Below are 16,811 nucleotides of genomic sequence, written 5' to 3' on the forward strand. Positions count from 1 at the left end.
GCAGCTGGAACAAAACTGCACCTCGGGACTAAAAAAAAAAAACAACCAACTTTTTTTAAAACATCAACAGAAGCACGAATCATCAGTGATGATAATGGTAACATTGCAGATGAGTCACCAGGAGTGAATTCATTTAAACCCCCGGACCCTCTTTTCTGTTGGGCCACAGTGCTAACCACCGCACCACCGTGCACAAAGAGCACAAAAAAACATAAATCTGCAGAAAACTTTAAAGAAAAAAAATAAATGGCCAAAATGTTTTAAATAAATTGTAGTAGGAGTACTGAATATTCGTTACCAGACCAAAGTTTAGTGCTGCAAACAAGACCTTTACATCATGGCAGTGTACATGTCAGAACAAATGCTCTCAAATGATTATAGATGTGTGTGTTATCAGGTTAATTTAATGATTATAGAAGTGTGTGTTATTTTTAATTTAATGATTATAGATGTGTGTGTTATCAGGTTAATTTAATGATTATAGAAGTGTGTGTTATCAGGTTAATTTAATGATTATAGATGTGTGTGTTATCAGGTTAATTTAATGATTATAGATGTGTGTGTTTTTAATATAGATGTGTGTGTTATCAGGTTAATTTAATGATTATAGATGTGTGTGTTATCAGGTTAATTTAATGATTATAGATGTGTGTGTTATCAGGTTAATTTAATGATTATAGATGTGTGTGTTATCAGGTTAATTTAATGATTATAGATGTGTGTGTTATGATTATAGATGTGTGTGTTATCAGGTTAATTTAATGATTATAGATGTGTGTGTTATGATTATAGATGTGTGTGTTATCAGGTTAATTTAATGATTATAGATGTGTGTGTTATCAGGTTAATTTAATGATTATAGATGTGTGTGTTATGATTATAGATGTGATGTGTGTGTGTTATGATTATAGATGTGTGTGTTATCAGGTTAATTTAATGATTATAGATGTGTGTGTTTTCAGGTTAATTTAATGATTATAGATGTGTGTGTTATCAGGTTAATTGTCAGTGAGTGTCTTTGTCCTGGAGGACGGGACACTGCAGAAGTCCTCACAGTCAGTGTGATGTTTTAATGGAGATTAATGGCACAGAGCTGCCGTTGTCTCCCTTGTTTCCTCGTGCAGTCGATTAAAATGTTGCCCTGTCTCTCTCTCCGTCTCCGTCCTTCAGCCCCCGGAGCGACAGATCGTGGTGGGGATCTGCTGCATGATGAAGAAGTCCAAGTCCAAGCCGATGACCCAGATCCTGGAGAGGCTGTGCAAGTTCGAGTACATCACTGTGGTCATCTTCCCCGAGGACGTCATCCTCAACGAGCCCGTGGACAAATGGCCTCTGTGCGACTGCCTCATCTCCTTCCACTCCAAGGGTACGACACACACACACACACACACACACACACACACACACACACACACACAGAGTGACTGCCGTAGGTTTTCATTTATCGTAATATATATAGAGGGGGTTGACAGATTATCAGATTGGCAGATTATTGGGGCTGATGTTTGGCATTTTGCTGATAATCTGTATCAATGTTTTATTTTAATGATGGATAATAAAAAAATAGAATAATTAAAAAGTGCAAATACTGTGACACTTTCTTCTTATTAAAAATTTTTTTCTAAAAATTTTCACTTGACTTTATAAAAAAAATAAAAAAAATGCGGGGAACTTTATGATATATGTGATGTTGAAAGTTTCAGTTTTGATCAAACATCTGCCTACGGTATTTAATCAGCGCCTTTCGTGCAAAATTATGATACAAGGTACCCATCTGCAGAGCCACCTGCTGCTGTGAGTTCTGTATTTCCACATTTTTAAGCACAAATTTCACTCATTCATGAAGTCGTGCAGCTCCTGTATCGTCAACACCTGTTAAACACGGTCGTGCAAATATTTCACAATAAAACGCCTTGTGTCAACAACTGATGGGATTCTGTCAACGGAGACGTCGTCAAAGAACTTTTATTTTTAAATGGAAGCAGGAACATTGTAGTGCAGCAGATATATTTGTATTTCCTTATTTCTGTGACAGATAAAGGCATTTAAACTGTAATAAAAGGTGGTAAAGTGTCAATATAATTATCAAAATGCCATTTTTACGTTTTTTTTAATTGTCTATTTCTGCTGACAACACAAGTTTCTGTAGCTGTGCTGCGGCCGACAAGCAGCTGAGACGAGTCTGACAAAACGTGCTGCTCCTGCAGGCAGGGTGGCTGCTCTAAGCTGTTAACACGGTCGCCGAAAAAAATTTTGTTCAGGAAATCCCACCAAACATTTTTCCTCAGAATAACAGCAGGACATTCAGGAATGCAGTAACTGAAACTACAAGTAATTGAGGGAAACTTTTTCAACATTGAATGTCAAGTTTATTTCTTGATATATTTTTTATGTTAAAGTAAATAAAATAAATTATTATATATAATTATTATATATATAAAATAATTTCTAACCCATTAGGTGACATGGGGGTCATATCAGGACGCCCTCATGATGTCAGGAAACAGTGTAACTATGTTTAATGTGTTTCCTGCAGAGTTGAAATCTATATCCAAATTTAAACTCAAATAAACCTCCACACACATGCTCATGTCACACATGGTGTATAGTGTGTGTGTGTGTGTGTGTGTGTGTGTGTGTGTGTGTGTGTGTGTGTGTGTGTGTGTGTGTGTGTGTGTGTGTGTGTGAGTGAGAGAGATCACGTGGCTTCTTATCTGCCGTCCAATCATTTACACACTGACAGAGCTCCTCTCTGAGAACACAATGTCAGCGCTATGTTTAGTACCACGGTGTTTCTGTCCCTCCACGTGAGTCGGCAGCACCTCAGGTGTGTGTTTTTCTCCAAAAATGCCTGAGCGGCCCACGATTCTCAACACGTTATTGACATCGTATCATATTTATTGAATCGTTTCTCTGCGTGTGAATCAGGGTCCCCGCTGGATAAGGCAGTGAGCTACGCCAAACTGAGAAACCCTCTGCTCCTCAATGACATGAACATGCAGTACTACATACAGGACAGGTACTCGCACTTACAGTACTGTAACTGCACGTTTCCACTGTTGTGGGTCAAAAAATATGCACGCAAAGCAAAGTGAGGCTCGAGAATAAAACTCATATTTTATTAATGTGTTGTGTTATTTATTTTTCAACAGGAGGGAGGTGTATCGCATCCTGCAGGAGGAGGGAATCGATCTACCGCGCTATGCTGTGCTGAACCGCGACCCAGATAAACCAGATGGTCAGTCTGATGCCTCATTAGTAATCATCAATTTAATTTTTTTTTTTTTTATTTTTTACTTGACTACATAAATATTATAAATAAAGTTGTAATATTATGAGAAAAATTTTTTTTTTTACAGAAAAAAATATATTTTTTTCAAGGAAAAAGTCATAATTTTACAGAAAAAAAATGGAGAAAAAGAAGTCGCTATTTTACGAGAAAGGGGGTGTTATATTACAGAAATTAACATATTACCTATGTAATCGTCGTGCCACTCACAGTCAACCGGCCAATGAATTTTGGTTTTGAAATACAAAAACAAAATCCGGAAATAATGTCCCTACTACCATTTAGAAAAAGGAAGACAATAAAAATTGGAAAACAAAAACACTTTTTTTTAAAATGCTGATAAATTGAAATCAGAAATTAAAACACTTGCATGGAAAACTTGGTTTTGAAATTTAATTTGGCGGATTTGTTGTGACCCATAGTTGCTCATACCAGCTGGCTTCTCGTGAAATTACGACTTTATTCTTATAATATTACGACCTTATTCTCGAAATCTAACATTTTTTTTCCCTTAACATGGCCCGAATCCTCAGTCGTACAATACAAAGCTGACTCTGTTCCCTTCACTTCTCAGTTGCTTCGAAAGCGTTTTGTTCGTCCTGCAGCCGCCTGTCTGTGCAGCATCCAGAGGCCGTTAATTTAAGCCTGCGTTGGTTTTATTTCAGCCGGTGGATAAATATAGCATCAAATGTCAAGCAGCCGCAAGTGTACCATACTTAAGTGCTGTTGATATGACAGGTCTGTCCCTGCACGCTGACGTAGAGACGGGCCTTTGACTAATGCGCGCTCAGATGTTTTATGTCTCTGAGCGCTACATGGCTCAGAGCGCAGAGCTGCTTCACAGGGCTGCAGAGTAAACACTCAGGAGGGGGCGAGCGTCATCTGTGTGTATTTTAAAATGCAGAGGGGCTTCTCTGTTTCTGTGTGTGTGTGTGTGTGTGTGGCAGAGTGTAACCTGGTGGAAGGAGAGGACCACGTGGAGGTGAACGGAGAGATATTCCAGAAGCCTTTTGTCGAGAAGCCCGTCTGCGCCGAGGACCACAACGTCTACATCTACTACCCCACCTCCGCAGGGCGGCAGCCAGAGACTCTTCAGAAAGGTCTGTGCTTCGGTCGTGGACGCTCCTCTGTGAAAGATCAGCGGCGGCACAGGTCGAAACTGGCAACTGATAAAGTCAACTTTATTTGCAATTGTGCCGTACGTACAGGACAGAAGACGGGACTGAATTGCTGTTTCTCCCAGAACTCCCAGTGTAAACATGTACACCAAACACAAAAGAAAAAAAAAAAATATAAAAAGTACTCAATCAAAGTAATACAATTACAATTAACCCTTTGAAACCTAGATTATCATCACTTTCCTTGAGCTGCATTCACATGTAAGTTTTTTAAACCAGTGAACCCCGAGAAAATTATTTTGATTTCTTTCAGAAACATAAAGAAAACTTGGCAAGAAAAAGTCCTGCGAATTGCATAAAAAAAAAGTAGATTTAGAAAATTATTAATTATTATAATAAATAATTTTATAAGCTAGGGTAAAATGTCAAGAGAACTATATTTAAAATGATCAAAAATCGTTTTACAGGTTTGTTGTATTTTTAAACTTTCCCGTGTGTTTGTTTTTTCCACAACCCTGTGTAGATTTAGATTGAAAATAATGACAGCTAGTGCGGTGGCTCCAATAGAAATAAAGCTGCTCATGTTTTCAACATCCATCGCCATGGTTACTGGGATGTTATCACCAGAGGAGAAGTCACAGAACATCACTCAGTGGAAACGCAGTCATCTTGACATTGTGTATTATCTATATTTTTAGAATATTGCTTAAATTTTGCTCAAATCTGTGATGGAGACCTGCCTGATAACAGGGACACCACGGTGCAGCTTTCCTCTGCAGCAGCATAAATCAGGCGCACTGCTGTCAAACACGCAGCTGCAGCCTTTAGTTCAGCTTCAGCTTCATGTTATAAAGACTGTTTTCAGTGCAGATTCACAGGTGACATTTACACTTCAAAATTCCTTTAAATAATGTCAGTAAAATGTTGGGACAACTTTAATATATGAGCAATAAACTTAAAACTTGTGCTCATAAATATGGTCATTCAGCACTCAACGCTTTTGAGTTTCTTTTTGATAACGCTGAAAACTTAGTTGGAGCAAATCAACTTTTATGAGTTATCAACTTAAAAACTTGTGTTCATAATAATGATGATTATTGATTACCATATTTATGAACACATTTTTTAAGTTGATTCCTCATAAAAAAATAGCATTTCACATCATTTAAAAGGAATTTTTAAGTATGTTTTAAGTAAAGTATACAAATAATTAAAGAAACAGAATTTTTAAGTTGATAATTAATAAAAATAAATTAGTCCAACACATTTTTCACATTATTTAAAAGGAATTTTAAAGTGTTTTCAGAATGACAGTGACCTTTTTTCCCCTCATTGTGTGTTTTGTGCAGATCGGGAGCCGGAGCAGCGTGTATTCACCGGAGAGCAGCGTGAGGAAGACGGGCTCCTACATCTACGAAGAGTTCATGCCGACAGACGGCACAGACGTGAAGGTGAAAAGAGATCCATTCATTTTCCAGATCAGATCAGCATGAAAATCTGCCGTTTTTGTCATTAATGTTTTGATTATATCATGAAACGTTTTGCTTTTCTAGCGTCTTTAAAAAACAAACAAACCTACCAGCACAGAAGCTAAACAATGTACTGCTGTGAAGAGGGCTGCGGCCAAATGTGTTTCAGCCACCTAAAAAATTTTAAAAAAGTTTAAGTGTACGATGGATTTCGAACACTTACAGTGCTTTATTTTACACATTAAATGATGGAAGCAGCAACTTCAGTGTTCTGCAAAGTAAAATTACTATTTTTGTCCAAAGAGCAGCTTTGAGATAAGAGCCTCAGTTATGGAAAAGGCTGCACAACCTTAACCCTTTAAAACCTGAGCAAATTGGTTTGATTTCTGTCAAAAACATGGGGAGAAGGCAAAATCAACTTAACAAGACATCACCCAAAAATCAGCAAAAATAAGCTACAAGAAGAAGATGCAAAGAAATGTACTTCAAAAAAGGCACCAAAAAGTGAAAAACAAAAAATGACCATAAAAAAAAAGTGGTGAAATTTTTTTTTTCACCTGTAACATAATTTTAAATATGAAATTATTCTATTTTTATATTGTTTTCCTGACATTTTCCCCTATTATATAATTTTCTAATAATTCTCCACTCTTTTTTGATTTTTATGTAATTTTCTAGTCACCTTTTACTGATTTCTTGCCATTTTTGGTCAAATCCCTTTTTTTAACTCATGTCTTTCAAAAGAAATCAAACTAACTTGCTCTGGGTTCAAAGGCTCAAAGTGCTTTTTTAGCTTCTAAATGCAGCGCAAGAAAGACTGATGTTGATCCAGATTTAATTTAGAATAAGATAAAAAAAAGCGACCCCTCACACACACTCCAACTCTATTATAATCATTTTTGTGTTATAAGACGACACTAATATAAGTTAGTGAAACCTTTAGACTCACATTTATACTGAGTGTGTGTGTGTGTGTGTATATATATATATATATATATATATATATATATAAATAATGTGACCCCAGGTGTACACTGTGGGGCCTGATTACGCTCACGCTGAGGCTCGGAAGTCCCCGGCTCTGGACGGGAAGGTGGAGAGAGACAGCGAGGGGAAGGAGGTCCGTTACCCCGTCATGCTGTCGGCGATGGAGAAACTGGTGGCCCGAAAAGTCTGCCTGGCATTTAAGGTGAGCAGAGGCATCATTTATGGAGTCTTGTTTGCTCCACTTTGTCTTTCATTGGGCGTCAAGCAAGACACAACATACAAATTAAAATTTTCTCTTATTTTTGCTCGTATCCAGGGTTTGTTTTTATTTTGTTAGTACCCACCGATTTTGGGGGTTGACCATTTTTTTCTTATTTTTGCTGATTTTTGTAGTAGGTAAGATAATATTTAGAAATATAAGAGAAAAGCTGCACAGTTTCACGGTCCATTAAATTTTATCCAACACACAAAAAAAGTTGTATTTTTTGAGGAACATTTAAAAAATGCATAAATATCATTTAATCACATTCAGATGAGGTTTTAGAGTAATTTTAATGACTGGATTATTACATTTCAGGGCTAAAGAAATACTGAATACTATATACTATACATGTTGCATTGATCCCAGTTACTGTAATTTCAGTTACTGTGCGTCCTTCTGCTGACCAGAGCTGGAATGCAACTAAGTACATTTACTCAAATACTGCGCTAAAGTACACATCTGAGGTTACTTTTACATTATTTGAGTACTTTAATCTCATGCCACTTAATACTTATTTTCCTCTACACTTCAGAGAGCAACATTGTACTTTTTACTCCACTGCTATTATTAGATAACTACTTTATTAATTAAGATTTTTGTGCACGAACCAAAAATGTGAAAATATACAAGTGCAGCTGAAAAAATTAGTCAGTTAATGAGAAAATTAATCAGCAACTCTTTCTTTCATTGTGTAAGTCATTTTTCATGCAAAAAGCATTTCAAGGTTCCAGCTTCTCATATAAACTGCATGCAAAAGGAATTGCTGCTTTTTCTTTAATTTATTTTAATTATGTTGATTTATTGAACTTATTTTACCTTTTTGCATGTGTACTTTTACTTTAACACTTCATGCATTTCCTTGAAATCACATTTACTGTAAGTTTATTTCACAGTAGCCCGACGTCAGTTTCACGCCTGCAGAGTTTTATCTTTCAGCCTTTTTTGGCGTCATGTCTTCAGTCTTGTTTATGTGTCAGAGTCTTTACACTAAAGCTGCCCTTATATGGTGTTGAGGGGGCGTTACCTGAGCTGACAGGTGGCGTTTGCTGTATCTGGAGTTGACTTCTCATATTTTCTTTCACCAAAAAAGAAAGTCTAAGAGAAATTGAAGAAAATGTTGCTGCATGAGGCGCGTAGTCGAGTTGCATCGCTGAAAACAAACTGTCCTCCTCTTGTTTCACTGCAGCAAACCGTGTGCGGCTTCGATCTCCTCCGAGCCAACGGACACACTCGTATGTGTGTGATGTCAATGGTTTCAGTTTCGTGAAGAACTCCATGAAGTACTATGACGACTGCGCCAAGATCCTCGGGTACCGTGTTTTATTTTTTTGTCATCCATTGGGACATTTAGTTGATTCCTCTTCCAGATGTGTAGATCGAGTTTGTGTGTTTTCGTGGCTCTGCAGGAACATTATGATGCGCGAGCTGGCTCCTCAGTTTCAGATTCCTTGGTCCATCCCCACCGAGGCCGAGGACATCCCCATCGTTCCCACGACGTCAGGGACCATGTGAGTCATAACAGCAGTCAGGCCAGTTCAGTTACATGTCTGCAAGCGAAGGTGTGTTCAAGGTGCTTCAGATTCATTTGGATGTTGACCATCATGCCTTTTATCGTGGTTAACTTTAAGATGTTGAGTTGCGCTGTCACAGTTACTGTGTAGAAAGCATCGTGTTTGCTGTGTTTACCCAGAGTACACCACTATATAATGTAAGTGTATTTCGACCCAGAATATTACACTTTTTTGTCAAAAAATCCTCAAATGGTGCAGATATTTGTATGATGATTAGTCAGTCAGACTTTGTTTGTATGGTACTACACACACACACACACACACACACACACACACACACACACACACACACACACACAACCCACACTCATACACACAAGTGCACAGGCGCATGGGTAAAAACAAACTAAAGTAAGAGTACTCATTAAAACACCAGAGGCAGGATCAAACCCATAGATAAAAGATACATTAATATAATAGTAATGATAAGTAAATAAACACATAAATAAATAATTAAATACTCTAAATAGTAGATAAAAGGTGAATTAAAGGATAACAGCACAGAGAGTAATGGATAAAAATGTTAAAAATAATGAAATATAATAACATCTAGTAAAACAATAAAAAGACTAAAATGTATGAATAAACAGTCAAGAAATAAATAGTTAGAGTTCATTTCAAGCAGACTGAAAAAGCAGGTCTTGAGTTTGCTTGTGAGACGTTCGTGAGTGTAAACGTTCGTGCGCTCTCTTCAGGATGGAGCTTCGCTGCGTCATCGCTGTCATCCGACACGGAGACCGAACGCCCAAACAGAAGATGAAGATGGAAGTTCGTAACCCCATGTAGGTCATCGCTGTCTTTATTTGACTTTTTAATTTAGGAAAGACGTTTGATTAATTTGAATTTATTTTTGTTGCATCCAGGTTCTTTGACCTGTTTGAAAAATATGGAGGATACAAAACTGGGAAACTGAAGCTGAAGAAGCCGAAACAACTGCAGGTGACGGTGATCGTTTTTCATTTTTTTCCTCATTATACGTAAATCTTTACAGCCTGTGTGTGATTACCGTAAAACTTCAATAAATGCCTGGTACCTGTTAGACCCCCAGACCCTGTTTTTTTTTCTTTTTTTTTTTTTTTTTACTTACTTTTTTTGGGGGGGGGTGAGTTGGCGAAATTTTCAGGTTATTTTTTTTTAATCTTTTAACAGATTTCTTTCTTCCTCTGAGTCATTTCTTCTCTTTTTGTTGCTCATTACCTTCTAACCATTTTTTAAAAAAAAAAAAAAAAAAAAGACAATATGCTCAGGTCTAAAAGAGTTAAATAAATAATTTGATTGCATTTCTCTTTCCTGAGCAACTGTTTTGTGAAGAATTATTGTAATTTTTAAGCTTTTTTTTTCAGGTCATTTCTTGTATTTTTTTGGTGTTACTTTCTTGTTTTTTTGTTTTGTTTTTTGTGTTTCTGAAATTTTCAGGTCATTTTGTTTTTCTTTTGTTTCAGTGGGAGGCTTTTTTGTTATTGCTGGCTGCTTTTTTTTTGTCCGCTTGTATTCTAATATAGAAAATAATAAATATTTGTTACACTTTTCCTGTTTTTTTGGGTCATTTTTCCTTTTGCTTTTGGTCATTTTTTCCATGATTTTGACAAAAAAAGCCAATTCTTCCATGGTTTCAAAGGGTTTAATATTTATATATTTTTAGTGTATATCAGATTTGTGTGAAAGGAATTAAAAAGCCCATCCCAAATATAATCCTGCTGAGGGCCTTTAATTGAAGTTTTACGGTAAGTAAATGTGTGTGTGTGTGTGTGTGTGTGTGTGTGTGTGTGTGTGTGTGTGTGTGTGTGTGTGTGTGTGTGTGTGTGTGTGTGTGTGTGTGTGTGTGTGTGTGTGTGTGTGTGTGTGTGTGTGTGTGTGATCTGTGACGGCGTGTTGCTCTGATCCTCACAGGAGGTGCTGGACATCACACGGCAGTTGCTGGCAGAACTGGGACAGCACAACGACTGCGAGATAGAAGAGAAGAAGTCCAAACTGGAGCAGCTGAAGACTGTTCTGGAAATGTGAGTGAAGTGAACTGGGTCACCTTATTAACCGGCCATCCCCGAACTCATTCAACTGATTCACTACGACTTTGTTTCAGTTTTAAACCATGATAGACTGAAAAAATAAACTCCATACTGGTTATTTATAGAGATCATTAAAACTGGGCAATAAAACCTCACAGCAGCTCTTCAGCGTGGTAACAAAAGCTTTGTTTTCCCCTCGGCGTAAAAGGATGTGATGTTTTTGAGCGCTCCCATAAATTCAGACTGCAGCTATTAATTTGGTGACGTGCATTGCCTCACTTTCCCTCCAAATGAGCGTCCTAGAAGAGCTCAGGACAGAGTTTCCTGAGTTTGTCTTCGGCCTCCTCTTGTGCTAATGACAAATGAGTTTTTCAAAGGTCACCATCTGCTGCACGAAACTGCAGGAGCCTTTGATGAGCTGCGGCTGTTACAGCTGCAGAGTGTGTGTGTGTGCGTGTGTGCGTGCGTGCGTGCGTGCGTGTGTCCTGTAAACAGCCTCCATGTAGAAAAATGTCCTGATATTGTAAAATTAAAGGCAGCTTTATTTGTATAGCTCATATCATACACCAGGGCAAATTAAAGTGCTTTACAGAGCAATAACATATAAAAACATAATAAAGGATTCAGATTTACAATAAAAGATTAAAGAGATAAAATATGAAACATTTAATATCAAATATTAATCTAAATATTAATACAAAAATATAATTAATATGATATTTTAAAGATAGACTTAATTACTAAACAATTTAAAAAATTTAGAATGAAAAATCACCATAAAATAGCAAAAGTGCAGACAAAAGTGCAAAGATAAAAAGATTATTTTATTTTATTTAAAATCAAGTTTAAACTAAGTTTGCAGTCATTAGCGGGTTGAGTAGGCAGAATAAAAAAAAGGAGCATTTTAGCTTTGACTTAAAAGTGATGAGTCTGGGCTCGTCTAACAGCATCTGTCAGGTTGTTTCAGGTTTGTGCTGCATGATAACAAAACGCTGCATCGCCATGTTGTGTTGTAACTCTGCGGACAGTCAGTGATTCCAATAAATGATGAGTCAGGGGAATTTTGTGCTGTCATGTTTATCCATAAGTAGCTCTGGCATTTAATGATTCCATTTTTTTGTTTTTTTCTCCTCCTCGTAAAGGTACGGTCACTTCTCGGGGATCAACAGAAAAGTGCAACTAACTTACCTGCCCCATGGGCAGCCCAAAACCTCCAGTGAGGAGGAAGGTAAGACGATATTTAGGCACTTTGTTTCACCTCCTACTCAAACTGGTATGATGTCGGCAAAAATACTGAAGTGAGTGTGAAACACCTGCAAATGTAATAAACCACAAACATGATACAAAATCTGCAGCTTTCAATGTAATAATCACACAAACATAATACATTTACCACAAACGTAATAAATTTACCACAAACGTAATAAATTTACCACAAACGTAATAAGAGTTGCCTGCTACAAACGTTATATGAAATTTCCTGCAAATGTCCATGTCGTGGACATTTGCACGACGTCCAGAAAAGACATCTATACAACATCCAGAAAAGACATCGATAATACGTCCAGAAAAGACATTGATATTATGTCCAGAAAAGACTTCCATACTACGTCCAGAAAAGACATCCATACTACGTCCAAAAAAGACATCTGTGCTGTCACATAGATGTCTTTTCTGGACATTTGCAGGAAATGTGTTATTACATTTGTAGAAGGCAGCTGCTGTTACGTTTCTGGGATTATTACATGAAAAGCTGCAGGTATTTATTACATTTTGGGCTGTCACAGAGTGTTAACAGTGTTAACAGTGTTAACTCTGGTCCTCTGGTTCTGGTTTCCAGACACGCGTAAAGAAGGTCCGTCTCTGCTGCTGGTGCTGAAGTGGGGAGGAGAGCTGACTCCTGCGGGCAGAGTTCAGGCTGAGGAGCTGGGCAGGGCCTTCCGCTGTATGTACCCTGGAGGTCAAGGTGAGACAAAGCAGTGTTTGAAGTAATATTTAACTCCTGTCACTTAAAAAAACTCTTCAGGCCCACGTGCCAAAGTTCACATCAGTGTTCATTTAGCCGTGGAAGATATCTGTGATCTGCGCCGGTTAAATAAACAGCATCAGCAGCAAATATATTCACAGAGCTCAAAATACAAGTCAAGTCAGTTTTATTTATAAAGCTCATTATCACAAATCACAGTCACCTCAGAGGACTTCATAACATGTGACGTCCCTCTGACCTTTGACCCTCACATCGACTATGGAAACCCCCCCCCAAAAAAACCTGTAATGGGGAAAACAGTGGTAAATGCAATATTGGGCAGTAGATTTTGTTAGAGTATTAAATGTTTACATTGAGATTTAAACCGTTTAAACCATTTAAAAATGGAAGTTTTCATGTTGATGACGACTGTAACGTGTCAGAGTCTGTTCAGTTTGTCCACATTCATAAGTACATTTATGTCCGGTGTTTTTTGGTTTTTGAGTCCACAGCACAGCTGTTCAGCTCTGTTGTGCAAAAATTAAGGACAAAGTCAGCTCAAATTACATTGTAACTCAGTAAAGGTTTCCTTATTTTAAACATCACAACAACAAAAAAAGGCCACAGCAGTCGATGTTTCATTTCGTGCATGATGGAAAAGTCGAGACAGAAGGACACAATAATCCACGCAGCGTTAAAAGTTTCCTGCATCAGTTCATGTGTACAATAAATATTTCAAAATGGTCTTAAAATGCTGAAACAGCTACACATGCAAAGCGCCACCATCACTGCTGTTGCTCCTAAAATAATGATAATAATTATAATAATAATAAGAGGCTGAGAGTTTTAATTGCTTATTTTGCCGCCACACTGAGCAGCCAGCGATCCATGTCGGGTCAGAGTGAGACGCAGGAAACGGGCTGTGAAAAGTGGGTCAGGAGGAGTGAAATTTACTTTTGTTTCAGATACAATAAACAGTTAAAGACCCACATAATGTATTAATGGTTAACTATCACATAATATCCAGACAAAACACCAATCAAATGCATAAAATATGTTGCACTAATTTCATTATTTTGTATCCTAAAATAAGTTTCTTTTTAAATCCTTTATTCACCATTTAGTGCATACATGTAACTGAGTACACAGTCAACAAAGCGATGATTTTGGATTAGATAACAACAATAATGAACATAAAGATACTAAAAAAATAAACCAAGAAAAACAAACGAAAGACAACAAAAACAAAGAGAGCATTGATTTTTTTTCTTTTTTCTGTCTGCTTTTGTATAATAATTTATCCTCTTTTTATCCTCGTTTCCTTTTTTACATGTTTGAAACAAATCAAAATCAAATCGAATTGTTGAGGTTTGGTGACATATTTCATGTTTGCAGGACGGCTTTGCTTTGGTGTCTCTAATTCTTTCTGTTTACGTCTACACGCACATTTTTTAAAACCCTTTTTCTCTTTCCTGCTCTCCTTCTTTTCCTTTACTTCCACAGCTACAGCAGTTGTGTTTACATTTATATCTATATTGTAAAATAGAAAGTGTCAGCATGGGAGGACCCTCTACTTTGTAAAACTTCAGGGAGGTATTTTTATTATTAGTTTTTAATTAAATTTTTCTGTTGCAGGGAACATGCTGTACATGATGTTAAAGTTTCAGTTTTTAGAAAACATATGCTAAAGGCATTTAGACAGAGTTTTGTGTTGCACTTTGTTCCAAATTCTAAATTTCTGCAGAAATAGTTTGATTTTTATTGTAAATGCTTAACAGTTATCAGTCTCATTAAGTACTAATAATCATATCGGCCCTGAAAAACTAATATTGGTTTACCCCAACGATAGCCGTCTGTCTCTCCCTCTTGTCTTGTCTGCGCTGCTCTCATGACCTCATTACTGACTTACATACGTGTAGTTTAACACAGAGTGGTTCTTTAGGACAGCAGGTGTGGACATATTACAGCTCAAAGTGACTCTAACCAAAGGAAATACGATACCGCTGCAGAGAAAAAAAGGAAAAATGAGAATTTAAAAGTAAAAAAAAAACCATGCATTTCTCTTCTATCACATGAACGTTGTTCAGGCTCTTTTAGCGGAGAACATGAGATGTGAGGACAGAGGTGTGAACAAAGACAACCTGGACGGGGAAACCTCATTAAAGCAACACAAACAGTGACCGGATATTTTGACCCAGTTTGCCGACAGTCAGACTTCAGCTGCTTCTGTTCAAACAGTTACAGAAAAGATCCAGTTTAAGTCAGTTTAAACAAAAATGACTTCATTTTATCACAAATTGCTCATCACGATAAAAATGCATCAGATTTGTAGTGAATTTTCTTTTCTGCGTTCCTGTATTTAGTGATGCTGTTGACACTCTTTTTGTTTTTTTAGGAGACTATGCTGGATTTCCAGGCTGCGGGTTGCTGCGGTTACACAGCACCTACAGACACGACCTGAAGATCTACGCGTCTGATGAAGGCCGGGTGCAGATGACGGCCGCAGCTTTCGCAAAGGTGTGAACTATTCGAATATCCTAACTGCTCTGCATAAAACAGGAATTTGTTTTCTGTCGCTCTGTATTGTCGTTGATCCTGACAAAAAGGATTCAACTTGCAGTCAGTTAAAACCTTTGAACTTTGCTATCATTTTTTATCACAGCAATTACCAACTTGGCAAGAATTTTTTTATTATTAGAAAATTATTTAAAAAGGGAAAAATATCCAGAAAACTATATTTATGATTGTATATTATATTTTGTTTTTATATTTGAAATTATATTTAAGACAAATTTGATAAAATATACAAAATAAATACTTTTTTTCAGTATTTTAATTGTTTTGTTTAACTTTCAGGCAATATTCCTGTACATTTTTTTGTTTTACAATTTTTGGGCCATGTCTTGTTAAGTTGCTTGTTGCCTTCTCCCCAATAAAATAAATCAAACCAATTTGCTCGGGTTTTGAAGGGTTAAAAATAAGCAGTAAAATCTTAAAATTTAGAAATAAGTGTTGTTATAGGTCCTTGAAAAAGTTATAGAAAACTTTTAAAAATGTTTGTCAATGAAAATGTAGATGAGAAAACGTCACGAGTGATATCCGATACTGTCAGCTGTTCATTTAACTGTGAAAACAAACTGAAACTAAACTGAAACATGAGTATAAAGTGTAGAAATTACAGTCGGTGTCAACAAGATCAGTCATGTCCCAAAATGTCAACAAGATCAGTCATGTCCCAAAATGTCAGTGTTTGTTGCCTCGTCGCAGTACAACAGCTCCTGCTTTAGCCACTAATTGTCTAATTATCACTTTGCATCAAAACAAGTCCCAGATTACAGCTTCATTGTGTGTGTTCTCTCTCTGTGTCTGTGTGTCTGTGTGTCTGTGTGTCTGTGTGTGTGAGCAGGGTTTGCTGGCTCTGGAGGGCGAGCTGACGCCCATCCTGGTGCAGATGGTGAAGAGCGCAAACATGAACGGGCTACTGGACAACGACAGCGACTCGCTGAGCAGCTGCCAGCACCGCGTCAAAGCCCGACTGCACGAGATCCTGCAGAAGGACCGCGACTTCATCGACGAGGACTTCGATAGGGTGATTATCTAACAGTAGGCGGGTTTTACATTAACCCTGCACAAATTGAAGTTGCGAATACAAAAAACGCCAAATGAAAAATAACAAAAGTTCCTTTTATCACAAAAAAAGTTATTACGTCAAAGTTTAATAAGAATTTTAGACTTTCAGTGGCAAAAACAACATATTACATTGTACCCTTTTTCACTGCAGCGCCTTTCTCTTTCAATACTGCACCATTTAAAAAATGTGTCAAACACAGGACTTTACTTTTAGGTAGTTTCCAGCAGACTCTGGTTGGTTTGGCAGTTGCGATCCATATTTGAAAAACAAAAAGGATCTTACAGTTTATCCAAACAGTGTTGGATTGTTTTGCGGCTGTTAAAACGCTGTGAGCCTCTAAGGACCTGCAGTTCTCGAGGCTGCAAATCACTGTGTGACAATGTTAGAGCACATTAGGCAGGATTTCATTAACCCCCAATTTGTGCAAATTGCAAATGTAAGATTTGCCTAATAGAAACACATCAGTTTCGAAAAAACTCCCATTTATCGCAAAGAAGTTTTTACACTCGCAT

General features: G+C 37.2%; 1 protein-coding gene across 1 annotated transcript in view; it reads left to right on the top strand.

The window, feature by feature from the left end:
• The window catches only part of ppip5k1a (diphosphoinositol pentakisphosphate kinase 1a), a 46,867-nt gene that overhangs the window by 1,253 nt on the left and 28,803 nt on the right, over window positions 1-16,811 (top strand). Inside the window, 17 exon segments of the mRNA XM_042490139.1 lie at window positions 1,171-1,366; window positions 2,929-3,019; window positions 3,153-3,238; window positions 4,237-4,360; window positions 4,362-4,389; window positions 5,757-5,858; window positions 6,904-7,065; window positions 8,312-8,350; window positions 8,353-8,435; window positions 8,532-8,633; window positions 9,392-9,478; window positions 9,560-9,635; window positions 10,587-10,696; window positions 11,845-11,930; window positions 12,543-12,668; window positions 15,064-15,185; window positions 16,075-16,257. Of these exon segments, the coding sequence (XP_042346073.1) occupies window positions 1,171-1,366; window positions 2,929-3,019; window positions 3,153-3,238; window positions 4,237-4,360; window positions 4,362-4,389; window positions 5,757-5,858; window positions 6,904-7,065; window positions 8,312-8,350; window positions 8,353-8,435; window positions 8,532-8,633; window positions 9,392-9,478; window positions 9,560-9,635; window positions 10,587-10,696; window positions 11,845-11,930; window positions 12,543-12,668; window positions 15,064-15,185; window positions 16,075-16,257 (1,803 nt within the window).

The sequence above is a fragment of the Plectropomus leopardus genome, chromosome 1 (assembly GCF_008729295.1).
Source record: "Plectropomus leopardus isolate mb chromosome 1, YSFRI_Pleo_2.0, whole genome shotgun sequence".
Classification (NCBI taxonomy): Eukaryota; Metazoa; Chordata; class Actinopteri; order Perciformes; family Serranidae; genus Plectropomus; species Plectropomus leopardus.